The sequence below is a fragment of the Terrapene carolina genome, unplaced genomic scaffold (assembly GCF_002925995.2).
Source record: "Terrapene carolina triunguis isolate 2854851 unplaced genomic scaffold, T_m_triunguis-2.0 Scaffold147, whole genome shotgun sequence".
NCBI lineage: Eukaryota > Metazoa > Chordata > Testudines > Emydidae > Terrapene > Terrapene triunguis.
In genome coordinates, this window is record NW_020664498.1 from 6,940,612 (window position 1) to 6,955,423 (window position 14,812).

The window sequence follows — 14,812 nt, forward strand, 5'->3', positions numbered from 1 at the left end:
ATACCAGAATCTTACTGCACTCGAACCAATAACTGAGGACCTTTTGCGCCTATGGGTGTCTGACATGGAACAGCCATAGCAATTGAGGGTTGTTACCTTGTAAAGAAAAGGAAGGTTGAGGACAGAATAGTTACTGGATGCCAGCACCAAAGGGGCCTTATTTTTCTGTCAGACTTTAGCAGAAGCTGCTCTTGGTACCTTGGTGGTGGTGGTTGGTTGGGGGGGAGAGAGAATCTGTTGCTTTCTAACTCCTTGGCATCTATAGCAGCACCAGAGGGTAAAAGTCTAAACATATGGTACTAATGTGAGCTTGAAAGGAGAGCAAGATTGAGTTAAGTGTCTGAATTGCACTTTAATTCCGTTATTAGAGCTGGTGCATCTTTTCCCCACCTCTGTTTTCGTAAGGTCCATTTCTTTCCTTCCCACAGCCAAGAGCTACAGTAAACCTCATATAGCAGAGGCAGGAAGGAAGGACCTCGTTATGCTTCTGTTGCCTCATACTTGCTGTGCTGACACTTCTTCTGCACACTGTCACCAGCTTTCTAGAGAACATCTGGTTCTGTTTGCTTCAGCGGCTAAGGATCATACAAATGGCAGAATCCTTAATGAACCTTCCTGCGTTAAACTCTACCCCCCCTCCCGCTCTACTCATAAGCCCGAGCATTACCCATGGCTGAAGCAGCTAATCCAATACTGAGCATTTTTTATTCTTGCGTGCATTATAAACATGAAGTCCAACAACTGTGAGTTGTTTATCCCCACTTAAAATACTGGGCAACCAACTGAGTCAGAAGTCATGACTTGCTCAAGGCCAGAGATGGGATGAAAACTGGAAGTTCACAGCTCCCAGTCCTGTGTTCAGATCATGACCTTGCAACTGTAGCATAGAGAAAAGAGGGGAAACATCCACATATGAATAGCAATTTTTATTGACAGTTTTTACCCCCAAAATACAAACAATAAATTAAACAAAGTAAAATCATTAAATAACAGTTGAGGTTCCAGCCCTCATACAAATATTGTGTCCATAAAACAAAAGCTAGTTAAAAAATAAAATGCACTGGCATACTACGAGTCTTGGGAAAAGAGGTAGCTTCCAAACGTTGACTTAAGAGTGGGGACCAAGTTCTGGCATTTACATCTCTGCAACATACAGGGAGGCAGCATTTGGTCACAGATTTAACGAGTGATTGTGAATCCTTAAATCCTGCCATCAGTCATGACAGAAATGCAGAGATGGCAGGATCAGGCCCTATGGAAGGGACCAAAAATTCCTGAGAGGTGGTCAGAAAGTCAACTTGGATTATTTATAATGACTTGCTTTCTTGCAGTACAGTCCCTAATTAACCTCATTACACCAAAGCACCCTTGTAGGGCTCCTCACACAGGCACAACTCCCGTTGACATCCATGAACATTCAGCCTGTCTAAGGAGTACAGGATTGAGCCTATGTCCCATAAATTGCTTCACTACCTTTGTTCTAAGATGAGTGACGTTTGTGTGGCATTTTTCTTGTTTTGTTTGTGTTGGTTTTTGTCTAATCAGAACTGCAGTCAGCCCATGGCAATGCATTGATAAAAAATTCTCTCTCGTTCACTAGCAGCAGGCACTCACTGCGTAGGGTTCCTGCTGCCTAGTGATTTGTATCCTGATATTCCTCAGAATGTTAAAATTAAACAACTGTTCATTTAGGCCAAATATTTACAAAATACACACTTAAAAAAAAACAACTTACAATTTAAAACCAATAACTGGGTGGTTGATAAAACTTGTGTAGGTACTTATAAAAGTGACTAATAGTGATTCAGATATAAAATAGGGAGACAACGTGACATGTACAGTATCTTGACTGGAAATATGCATTTCAATGTTAAATATTTGAGTCTTCCATGGAAAGACTTTCAGGTACTCCATGCAGTGGCCAATGGAGATACAGATTATCTGTCTGCTTCAGATACCCTGCTATGAATGTTGAAAACAAACCACATAGGCATTTAAATTGAAGACCCGAGAGACAAACATGCACAAATCAACTCCAAACTAACATTCAGGGTTTCAATGTACTGCATCGATATGTGGCTCAGTTCCAGTTATTTGAAATGAATGCTCTAGACTTCCTGCTTTGGGTCCAGGCCTTGAGGAAAGGTCACTTTCATTTAGGGAGGCTACGGCTTTTGAAATTGACTCCCTTCATGTGGGACTCAATCCAAGAAAGGTATTTAGTGACTCTGGTGTAGACGCCGGGCCTCTTTTCTTTAGCACAGTCATCTCCCCAGCTGACGATCCCATACAGAGACATCCTGCCATTGTGCTCGCAGACCAGTGGTCCACCAGAATCTCCCTGACAATGCAAATAAAAAAGATCACAATCTGATTTTTGAGGATACTGGAAAGCTAGGATAGACTGCTCAAGTAGCTTTTATGGTCAGCATTATATTTGTAAGGGAAGAGGCAGCCCCCTCAATGGGCTAGAGGGGAATGAGTTATATTACATGAAGTCCTCTGTCTGGTATCATTAGATTAGTACATGGAGCATTCTTGTTATAGAAGGCCTAAGCCAGGATGTCTTGAAGGATCAGAAGCCATTCCCCTTCCACCCTCACTTGGAAAAAGAGAAATAAATGTTCAAGTGTCTGCCCATAAGAGAATTTTAGTGCTAATGGCAAGTCCTGTTCCCTCCTCCTCCAAGTCCGTGCATAGCCTGGTTCACGGTGTGAGGGTGGAGTGGAACAGAGCAGGATTTGAGGAACCTGTGCAATGTATCTGCATCTCCTCCAGGCTGTGGAGACCAGCTCTGCTATAGTTCTTTTCACATCCATGCACAGCTGGTTAAATGAAACTAGAGTAAACTGGGGAAGAGCAAGGGCAGATCCACTGCTGTGTACATCCACCCACTGCTGTGTACATCCACCCACTGCTGTTCCAACAGAGTGGCCATGCAGTAGCTGCAGAAGCTGTTACAGCCCTAGGCCATGAAACAGCACTGCTGCTCCTTCACAAGCTGGAAGGAGGTGGGGGGTGGGGGGAAAGATTGCTGCTCCTCCATCACCAGCAGAATATTTTCTGTATCACACCTGGCTACAACAGGGTGAACTCCGCTGAATAACTGAGTTCTTGTTCAAAAAGTGACCCACAATCCCTCTCTGCAAGGCCAGTGGACTTCAAAGATTCCAACTATGTACCATTAACACAGACCATGTGGATTATTTTAGAGAAACTCTGTCAGCAAATGGTTTTAAAATAAAATGTAAGCATTCCTACCTTGCATGCATCAGACTTCCACTGCACATCCCCAGCACAGACCATGTTGTCATTCACCCTGGTTTGGTCATAGTATTCGTCCCGGCACAATGACTGTGATATTAAGTTCACGTTGGCTGTCTTCAATATTTTGGAATAGTAAATATTCCCTGCAAACAAGAGGAGCTTGATTAGATTGGCTTTCCCCCACAAACCCTCATGCTGTTACGTTCCCTCTTCATGCAGCAGAAGAAGTTAACTTGTCCACACAAAATATCAGTTTTGAGAGTACTACATCTTTGTTATACAACAAATGTTTTTATTTTTACTTTTAGTAGATGAATGAGGTGCAAAATGTATTGTTTCCATTAGAATTTTCTGATTCTCAAACAGACACAGGGCTTGATAACTTCTTAGTGGAGCCAAACCTGAAGTCTTTATTCATGCAGAAGACCAATCTAACTTTCAACTCTTGTCTGCAGCAGGAATGGAAGACGAGGCATGCTTTGTGTCTCTTGTATTAATTTGTGTAGTTTTATAGAGGTGTGAGGTAATTTTGGTAAGAGTTCTTCCTAGAACTGGGGCATATCAAGGGAAATTGACATGGAGAGTCAGAGATGGTGCTGGGATTCAGATTCCCAAAAGAAAGTGTGTGGCATAAAAGGAGGAAGACACTATTGAATTGTTGGCACGATGGGGCACATCAAAGCAGCCAATCTGCACGATTCATTGACTTGCGTAAATGTGATTGTTTCATCTGAGTTTGGTGGGTCTCAGTGGACACTGGTAGCACTGCATGGCTTTCTTTTAAAACTCCTATAACATACACAAGCTGTGCTGCCCCAGACATGTGCTTCTTCTGCACTGCAGCAAGCTGCAGTTGTTATAGGGTGGAATTTTTAAAGGCGCCCAAGGGAGTTAGGTACCCAGTGAGAGATGAGCTCCATTCTCTTAGGCCCTTTGAAAATCCCCAGCCACTGCTCTTCATATAGTCACCTTCTGTCTCCTGGTTTTAAGATTTTTATACTTCTCTTCTAGTACCTATGTTTTGTTCCTCATTCCTGCCGAGGTTTTAAAGAAGGATTCTCCCAAGAATAAAAGTGCCCAAGAACAACTGGTGCTAGAGATTTCAGGAGAGGGATGGAAACCTATCCGGGTAGAGGGGAGAGATCACACAGTGTATGGATAACTGCAACAGGAGAGGGTGTGAAGAAGAAAGCTACTGATTGTTGGGGGAAAGTCGGACTACTCAGAAGGACTGTGGTTCCAAACACATGAATTAAAATCTATTTTGGAGACTGCTTAGTTTTAATACACCATGCTCAGGTCACATTGACTTGTCCTATCATTCTCAAGACAAAAAAAATCCCCTCACCTACGCTTCTAATTTGTATTAAAAAATGAACTTTAGTCAATTCCCCCCATAGCACAGTGCCTAGCTTTGTATACTGGGCAGACTTGAGTTGCTATGATGAAAAGCTGAAGTATAGAAGATTCCCAAGTTTGACTAGCCGTATATGCCCTCATTCTATCAGTATACATTTAAGATGATATTCACTTACAGTTGTCTTCTTTCCCATAGCCAGAAACTTCACACTGGGAATTGTCCCTCAGTACTAGGTTTTCAGACGGTAAACAGATAGTTTTGACATATTCAGACTCTGCTGCACAGTGTCCGGAAGCAGACTTTATTTTCATGAGAGCTACATAAAAATCAAAGTGGTTACAGTTAATATTGTAAAGTCGGAAAATTATCAGCTGGAACGATAACTTTCCAACAAATGTTGTAATTCACATGCATTCTATCACACACCTGGGGCCTGATTCTGAGGTCCTTACTTAGAAAGACTATTATTTTAGTCACACAGATCTTTGCCAAATTTAAATTGGCAAGTTTTTCACCCTTTAATTTCATCCATCTGAGTGACAGTGAATGAAAAAACTGCAGTGAGTCTTCTCTTGAGTGAGACGTTAATCCCCAGGTGCTCCTTTCAGCATTTTGTAAGAGCACAGCTCCCTGACTTGAGTGGGGATGGCATCTACTGTCCCTCCAGCTGAGGGTCTGTGGAAGAGGATGTGCTATGTTGCACTACAGCACTCAGCCACTAGATGCTGCCTTCAGATTTAAACATTGGTTGAAACTTCAGCTGTTTTGAGCCTAGATCTGTGAAAACAAGGTGTCTGTCTTTTCTAATGGGTAATTGGAGGAAGGATGATGGAGTTGAGGGTAGCAGGTGAAAACTAGCAAGTCTGTATTGCATACAATGGAAATAGAAACGTAAAGTCTGTATTTTGTGGGGGGAGAGGGCAATATGAAATCCATTTTGATCTACAGTCTTGGAAAGTGCCATGTAATGATACTTATCATTTACATTCCACTTCACATCTTCAAAGTGCTTTACAAACACTGACTTGCCCAAGAGGGAATTCTAGCCAAAACCAGGCCTAGTTATCAGGAGTGCCTGGCTCCTAGCATCCCCCTATTCCAACTACTAGATATTGCTTCTTTCTGCATCAGTACCCCTATTACAGCAGTGTACTTCATATGTGCTCAGGATTATAAAGATGTATTTTGGACACCACTTACCAATATCATTAGTGAAGTCACCTCTTTCATCTGAATATTCATGATGTTTGATGATTCTTTCCACCTGAAATGTTTGTTCTTTGTCATCATTAGCATCCAGCTTGGACTTTCCAAGAACAACTGTGTAGCCTGATGAATCCGTTCCTCTGGGAAGAAAGTAAATAAATGAGCCATGAAGACTATCGGGTTTCTGAGAGCAAGGACAGGTTTTGTTGTTTTGTTTTTTTAAAAATAATTTGGTTCATAATGTGAACAACATCTTAGAGTCCTGTGAACTTCTCCCTTCTCATTCCCTGTTTCAAAAGTCTTGTGTCAACTACAGCAACTGTTAATGTAGAAAAGTGAAGGTAGGCAGCTTTGAGAGTCTGAGCCTAATCACTTTTCTAATGGATTTGGGCTCCTGATTCCCTAGTTTAAAATGAATGGAAACTGGGTGTCCAAATCTCTTCAACTACTTAGAAAAACCTCCGCTGGAATGTATTTCTAGCTGGCTCTCTTGTTTCCAGCTGGTTCTATAGGTGTCCAGGGCTTTCTGGGCAATGACACCTCTTGAAGCTGTTAGAATTCAGGGGAAAGTCAGCTTTCCACAATCGCCAAATGTTCTGTGCAGGAGGTAAGCGGACCCCAGTCAGAGAACAAGTTCTGAGTTTGGGAAAACAGCTGAGCTAGAACAAAATCCTGACTGTAAGGGGGGGATAAATTGCTATCTGAATTTGTTTTAAACTTCACCCTCAGAGCTCCGCTTTCTAGCAAAATATCTCCCTTTTGCTAAGAGGTTTCTAATGGCTTCTAATGGCTTCACCTTCTCCCTGCTCTGCTTAAAGAAAAGTACAGTCCTGCTGTGGCTGAGTTACATGTGTGTGGTTTTTAGTCATGGGGCATTGCCCAAAGGAACAAAGCAAAAATAAATCGGCAGTAGACACAGGAGGGGTAATGAGTGCTTACAGTTGGGAGAAGCAGTGTGCGGCGGTAAGCACCCAGCAAGGGTCAATGAGGCTGCCACCACACACAAATTTGTTCTGCTCCATTTTCCTTGAATAATGGAAGATGGTGGCTATCCAAGGCTGAGACTCAATAGTTGCAATGCTCCCGCCAACGATCTTGAAGTACTTGCTGGAGCTTCTCTGGCCACACGTGGGTTCTGTGAAAGGAAAGGAAAAACTTGTTGGAGGTGTGCTCAGATAGAGTGCACTCATAGTATGATAAGTGAGCACCAAAATTAGCTTAAATACCACTACGTCTGTCCAACAAATCTTCCAGAAAATGTGTTGTGATGTTCTCATTCAGTCACACCATCTAGCCCTTAAGAGCATGTACAATTCGAAATGGTGGATATTATGGGTTGAATCCTACTCAGAGATAATCTATGGAAGCTAGTGGTGCTGCAGAAGTGCAATGGAGAAGAATTTGGCCCCCAGTTGTAGTAGGGGCCTCCAGTTTGAAATTCACTGTGTACTGTGAAAAGGTGCCTTAAAAACTAAAGGATCCCTCCTGCTCCTCTGTTTCGCACTCAACATATCTTGTACCGTTCTTTTGTAGAAGTCTGGGGGTTACAGTCAACTTCAAATCTCCAAGTGATTTTCAAGTAAATCCTAACTTACCTCTTTCTGTGTGACACAGTTGTATGTCACAGTCTGTTTTCAAAGTCCGATATCCGCTCTTAATGTAACACCAGGGCTTAGCTTTTCCGTCTGGGTTTCTGGAAAATGAGGGAGACATGCTTTTTGTAAACAGTGCTTCTAAGTGCTAGTGACTCAATAAAATCTGAATTCCCCCTTAAGAGGGTTGTCAGGGGTCTTCTATTGTCAACGTGTCAAAGAAGTATATTTGCAGAAGGACAAAACCAAATATTTTATGCATAAAACCTGCAGCTCATCCATATTATTTGCTGCACTGGTACTTCTTTATAAGGCTCTTGAAGGAAGGGCTCAAGACAGCAAAGTACAGAGAGCACCCAAATACCATTAATTTTAGTGGAAAAATAAGGGGGCTAGGCACCTTGGAGGACCAAGTCCAAATTTTAGCAAGCAGTCTTGGAAACTCCTGGCACTCCACTGAATGCATCCTGTCACTCCAGGTGCTCTGGGGAATAGCCAGCCCAACAGGTGTGAGAGCTTTAGGAATTACCTGCAGTAGTTGTGTTTCCCCAGTCCAAGCTGCAGGGCATTTCTCACACCAGCATGGTAATCCCTCCTAATTAGTGAAGGGAAGTCCCACGATAAGCATTCTTCGTTTTTCTCATTCTTTGACACAGTCCCTCTGTAGTCCTGACCATTCTCAGTATAGCATTGGCTTTCAGTGTCTGAAATATGAACACAAAGTTGGCAGCATATTCTGGATTGTTCACAGTATTCCACAGTGGAAAGAAGCCAGGTGGTTCCATTCTAATGAAAAGCAGGATGAGATTCCTGTCACTGACACACTTGCCAACAGACAGGTCAGTATGTGGACTGGAATGTCACTTTGTTGCTGTGTTCGACACATGTAGCTCTTAGACTAAATGTACATGTGTTTTGGTTCTCCCGAAAATACACAACAATCATGTCTTGAATCAAATCTGTCACCTTTTATGTAAGGATCTCGGCATATTTCACAATCTAAGTCTCATACTACTTCTGGAGAAGAATGTAAAACAAACCAACTGTATTTTACAAACTAGTAAACTGAATTAGAGAGGTTGTGACCTTCTCAAGATTAGCTAGTGACAGAGTAGAGAATAGAACCCGGAGTCCTGGTTGTCTTTTTCCTAATATTTAGGCATTGCTCCTTCCCCTTATGCATTAATACAAGTTAAGAAATATCCATTTGTGTTTCTATCAATGCTACTTTCATTTCTATTGGTGCATAGAAACTGAGATTAGAAACACCTTAAATTTAGAAAATGGGCAGTAGGGGAGGGAAGGAGGTGGAATATAGAATGGGAGAGGAACCACTGTACCATACCTATTTCACAGTGCTGTCCACTGTATCCTTTTGGACATAAGCAACGGTTAATCCGGGAAAAGAGTTGATAGGAAATGCAGGTTCCTCCATTTACACAGTTACAATCTGCAAGCAAAAGACACCAATAACCAAAGTTATAAATCCTTCAGTAGATCCATAAAGTGAAGGATAGTTGATGCATGTTTAGTATGTAACTAGTCCAAAGGAATTTTGTTGTCTAGTATGTGTTGTGTGATTATTGTGCATGGAGTGTATTTTGGCCACAGATTTTAGAGAGACAGAAATAGCAATAGCAAGTATTTACCTTGATGTCTTGATTTATGTTTGCTTGATAGTATGTGCCGCTGCTGCCTGGTCAAAGCCTAAGGGGGGGGAAATACAAATTTGTTTATTTTTTTAAGGAAAGTTTCTTACAGATTGTTCCTTTTTTTTTATGTGCTCGCTTTTGTCTGTTTCTGGAGTATACACAGACAGGCCCTAGCTCTGTTCCTTCCAGCATGCCTGCAACCCTAATGACTTTGTTAGTGTTAAATGCATGCAACTGACAGCAGAATTTGGGGCATTCAGTGCAGTCCAGGTAGGATGAGTGGGGATATAGTGAAAGTCTACTGCAATAAAGTAGAATGCAAACACCCAACTGCTTCAGTGTACCAAATCAACATTTCTTTTGCAGTTCTGCTAAGAAGGCCAAAGTTGCCTCAGAAACCAAGCCTATATGACTAGACAGTGAGCAAAGGGTCATTGGGGAAATCCACCTCCTTCCCATCCACCTACACCAGACAGTGGAATAAAGGCACAGGACTCATCCACCACTGCAGCCCTTTGCTTTTGGTAACCCTGCTGCTGATGCATCCTTGCTCTATGGTAGTGATGGCCAATGGATCTATACAGCAGTAGTTCTACTTGTCCTGTGTTCCAGATCCTGACTCTGCCTGGCACATTGGAACTATACTGCAGGCAGGGGCCTCTGCTCTAAAGCTGGAGAAGACAGGATTAGATTCCTAGTACACTGCCCCTTGGAGTGAAGGGGATTGGTCAGTGCAAAAGCAGGACTTGGCTACAGAAAGCTTCTGCTGCATCCGTGTGCATGGACAGCATTGCCTTATGTGATACAAACTGATAGGAGCCAAAATATCCAAAATCAGAGTGAGGGTTGCGGGGGATGGAGGGCATTCAAATAAAGACTAATATTCTGCATTAAATCTCTGCTAATTCCTAGTACCTGACGTCCTGCATTGCGCTAGAATTAAGAAGAAAAAAACGTTAAGAGCAAAAATGTCAGAGGCTGTTGCTCTCTCCATCCTGTCTAATCCCCATCTAAATTCTCTCCAGGAAACCACCTTAGTTTTTCCTCTATATCCATAGTAGGCAGTAGAATTGTAGGTGACAACTACAGGAAAGAAGGTTCAAACCACAGTTATCATAGAAAAAAGCCTGGTGCATACATGTGGCAGAAAGCAGGATGGTAATAATAGGCCTAGTTCAGTGATGAAAGGGGAAGCTTTTATCATATGGTCAAAAATGGAAATAAACAGGATCTGTGCTGAATGGGTGTCTGTGCTTGTTGCGAAACTTACAGATTCTAGGCTTGTGACGAATGCCCCCAGCATAACTGAGATAATGATGAATAACTTCATGGCGTTGGGTAAGTTGTGACTTGGTTGGTTCCTCTTCTACCTGCAGTATTTCTGCTTCTGAAAATAAAAGAGGAACTTAAAGTGGTGTTGTGTCTTGGAGTGCTAGGTTACAGTTGTTCATCCAGCAGCTTGAACTTCAGCATGAACCACAGTACGCTTAGGAGAAGGAATAAAGAATAAGTTGCATGGACTATTTGCCCTTCTTTCCTATGAACTAAAAGAGAGCTGGTTGTCTGAACCTGGTCTCGAACTCATTTTAAAGGATAGATTCCCTGTAGATTTATTTTGCTAATGCTCCTTAACACCTTTCCTGGAGCTAGAAAGCTTTTGTTTCTTGAGACCTCTATCCTAGCAGTTGGAACTGGAAGCTGGGCAAGTCTAAACAGACCCACTCTTGTGTGTGAAGACTTGTACATTCATGGGTGAAACACAAGGACAAATCCTGCTCTAAGTTAAGGATTTGCTTGCAACCTTCACCTCGAATCACCCGACCATGGTCAGTTCAGTAACATTATTTCGCATCCTTCTCCTTGGTGCAAATTTAAAACTACTCATCTGTATAAACTCAAGTAAAAGAGTAGAGGGGCTCAGGAAGTGGAGAGCTCCCCTTTTTAACCACAACTGCAGAAAAGAGCCACCAATACAGAATTCAGTGACAGTGTTGTTTGGTTGCTGTCCAACTGTGGTTGCCTAGTCTCAATGGGTGTTTAATAGTTCATGGCCATATTTTCAAAGTGCTCGGCACCCAAAATTGCAGCTGCAGTCTCAGGAGAGCTCAGCTCCCATTTAAATAGCTAATTTGTTCTCAGTCAGAGCTGCTGAGCACTCTGGAAAACCCGGCTTCTTCAGGTAGGTGCCTGTATAGGATTCTTTTCAAAATCTAGCCTTTTTCTCCACCTTCCCCCATTTATTTACAGTATAAAAAGTTGGCAAATAAGAGACGGGGGGCATATTCTGCCTTGGTTCTGCACATGCAGTTGCCACTGACAGCCAGAGGAGTTGTGCATGTACAGCAAAGGCAGCATAGCATGTTAATAGTAATCTGCCTATAGGTGACTAGTTAAAAAAACAAACAAACAAATTGGTTTACAAAACATGATGGAAGAAGGGGAAAAAATGATCATAAAATGGCTGTTTTCACCATTCTAAAGAAAATCAGCACAGCTAATTGGAATGTTTTTCCTCCCCCCTGCAATCAGACATTACATGCCCCAAAATCCAAAACAGGGGCATATATCTAAAAGTAAAAATGTCTAGAGTACCTTAAGTATAAGAAGCACCAGTATACTACTGCAAGAAATAAATCATTCCTCAGGTAGCTGGACAAATACACGTTTTTCAAATCCATTTTAGATTGCAGAAAACTTATTGTTCTGTTTACAAACAATATTTGTATTGAACTAGCTGACTGCAATTCTTAACAAGTTTAAAATGAAACATCAGTCATTGATATTCCAACATTAATTTTCCAAGCTCAGTTCTTTAGAACCCCAAATCATAAAATCTTGCAGGCTGCAGTGACAGATATTTTAAAGTTGAATTATATGATGTTTGGAATGGGAACTAGCAATTGAAATGAACCTTTCAAATTGCTAAAAATATAACTTACGCCTGTGGGTTTTAAAAAAACAGCCACTCAGTTCCAACTGGCATGGCACGCTGCATGTGTGTTTATAAAATACAGTTAGATTGTAAAGGCATTGCACTTACCACTCCACTAACAATGCGGAAGGCTTGCAGTGTTCTGTGCTGTCTCAGCAGCAGGTTTAGTCTTGTTAGGTCCTTTAGCAATCTGAGCCCTGTGCTCGGTTTCTCACTGTTCTGCAGAGGAAGTGCATCTCTATATAAACCCTTAGCCTGAAAGATGATTGGCTGGCTCCAACTAGCATTCCAGCCCAATGACAAGATTGATACCGGTTAAGGTTGTCTCAAGCTTTGCACCCTTGGGAGAATTTTTTTTAGAAAAAAGAGGTCACTTAACTCTTTTCAAACAAAAACCTATCAGAATGACTCAGGGGGGGAATTCTAATCTCTTCCTACTGTAGTTTCACTGCAAATCATTTATAATCTAACAGTTAAATGCAGTCTGAGTTAGCTCTTTGTAGAGTTCCTTATCTTAATGTGTCCTCCTGGCAGTCAATAATCCTTACAGCAGTATCTAAATATGGGCGAGGCTTTTGATAAGGGAGGAAATGCATTATTTGTGTTGTAATAGCACCTAGTGATTTATTTTTGTATATTTTATATATTTTTATGTAAGTTTATATAGCACCGTCTATACTGAAGGATGCCACTGCTTTACCATCTGAGTTCAGTTAGGGCACACCTGTAGACTAGGGCAGAATTTGACCCTATATATTAGGGACATAATATAGCCACCACTTAGGGATGAAGGGCACATGTTGTGCACCAACAGAACTACACAAAGCTTTTAGAACAGTGAATCAAGAATACCGTCTCTAGATGAAACTCAAGAGGTAATTTTGAATTAGCAGAATCTTCTACCCCAGCTGCAATTTGGCTAGAACACAGGATTCGGGGAGTGGGGATCAATTGTTGTTCTATTGAAAGTGATTTGCCCGTTACTACGTGGCACCCTCTATTCCTGAGAAATATTCTATGGGATCTTTCTAATAATCAAAGGATTTCAGAGGTTCAGTTTTGTCATGTCTGAAAGAACATTCAAGAACATGGGTGTTTCTTTAGGTGTTAGACTGGCTATGAATCCTAAGATATTGCATCTAAGAAAGCTGGCCCATATGAACATCCGTGCTTGAAAAGGGACTTGTCTGTTACTAACTGACCAGTAGAATTTGGGCAACATCCTACATATGTCTGGTCTGAAAGATAGATGGAAGTCAAGGATATTGATCGAACATCCCTGGCAGAGCTGCTGTTTGGTGACAGCAGGGGAATGGTTGGAATAATGAGGAGGGCTTGGGCTCTCCAATTATCTATTTTGAAAAAAATCGCTCCCTCAAATATTTTCCCACCTTATGTTGTGACTTTGTAGTGGGATGGTGAATGGCAACAACACCAGCACATAATAATATTGTGCAACAATGTAATGACATGGAACAACATAGAACTTCTCTGACTCCTATATCTCCTTCTCCCCTCAGTTGGAGCTTGTAGAGGGATTACTTATGCTCTCAAATCCTATACTCTGTTTATGCAGCCAGGGCTGCTAGTATTAGAACAGGTCATTCATTTGATGAAAGCAAGTTGAGTTTATGGTTACTGTATCGAGAGGGGATGAAAATAGATTAACTTGGAAGCCCCAAATTGAGGGTGAGTAGAAAACCAAGCACGGCCTTTCAGCTTCATTAGAACCACTCATTTTTCTTGCCATGGTGATTTAACGTAATCATTTGAAGAATAGTCCATCTTGGAAATCCATGATTGAGCTACCAAAAGTAGAAAATGGCTTCAACAGGGCTTTATAGGGTGTAAGTCAGCAAAGCCCTTGCTCTAGATTTTTAAGGAAACCCAGAAGATTGGGTCACTTGCTGACTTTTAATATGCCATTTGCACAGATGAGACTGGAAGCAGATTGCTCAGACAGTAGAAAAAGGAAGAAATGGGACCTTAATTAAAAGCCTTTGATGAAATCATTTTTGCCTTCTTCACTATTACACACCTGATGGACTGCTTCAGATCCCTGCTACAGTCCCTGAGCTAAATCCATCCCTCGTGTAAAACCTCTGTGGCCAATGAAATTACAGGAGGGATGAATTTGTCCCCTTATAGCATATGCCCACACATCATGAACTACCCACAAGCACTGAACTACACTTCAGCTACATCACTCCAAACCACTTGTTCTTTTTGTCGATAAAAAGGGCTAAATGCTGCTGTAGTGTTATATTAGTTTCCCTTCCCTTTTCTAACTGTTTAGTTAGAAATAGTTCAGAAATGGGCTAAATTATGCTGTAGATTTTTCCCCCCGTTTCCCCTAAATTCTACTTGTTTGCAACATCTCATCCCCTCAGTCAGGGAAAATATTGGCATCAATATTCTGGTCATCCCCCCAGTCAGGGAAAATATTGGCATCAATGTTCTGGAGTTAAAAACCTTCATAATCTGCCTTTGAGTGCAGCATGCAGCAGAATCCTAGCGTTCCACACTTCAGCCGTTTTGTCCCATGCTGCACTGGCTTGTGTAACACGTTGACAGCCATGACAGTGGACGGAAACCTTGGCTGAGGAGATGCAGCAAAGAGGCCACATCATGAGGAGGTTCTGGCCCACTGTCTCTCCATTTGAGACATACTGGGCAACATTCACCCCACAGTAAAGGCTTGACAAGGCCTTCTGCATCACAATAACCCCCTCTCAAGTCCTTCGAACCAAATCCTCATGCCTGAATAGTTGAGTAAATGGTGCTGGGGAATGAGGCTGTAGTG

General features: G+C 41.9%; 1 protein-coding gene across 1 annotated transcript; it reads right to left on the reverse strand.

Annotated features, from left to right (window-relative positions):
- Nucleotides 1–951: 951 nt before the first annotated feature.
- Nucleotides 952–12,206, reverse strand: LOC112106614 (urokinase-type plasminogen activator). The gene is made up of 11 exons (XM_024199970.1): nucleotides 12,118–12,206; nucleotides 10,348–10,464; nucleotides 9,075–9,132; nucleotides 8,771–8,875; nucleotides 7,955–8,129; nucleotides 7,429–7,526; nucleotides 6,773–6,968; nucleotides 5,828–5,973; nucleotides 4,803–4,943; nucleotides 3,262–3,410; nucleotides 952–2,341 (listed from the first exon to the last, which is right to left on the reverse strand). The coding sequence occupies exons 2-11, from the start codon at nucleotides 10,405–10,407 to the stop codon at nucleotides 2,153–2,155; spliced, it is 1,317 nt and encodes a 438-aa protein (XP_024055738.1). The 5' UTR covers nucleotides 10,408–10,464; nucleotides 12,118–12,206; the 3' UTR covers nucleotides 952–2,152.
- Between the last annotated feature and the right edge of the window lie 2,606 nt (nucleotides 12,207–14,812).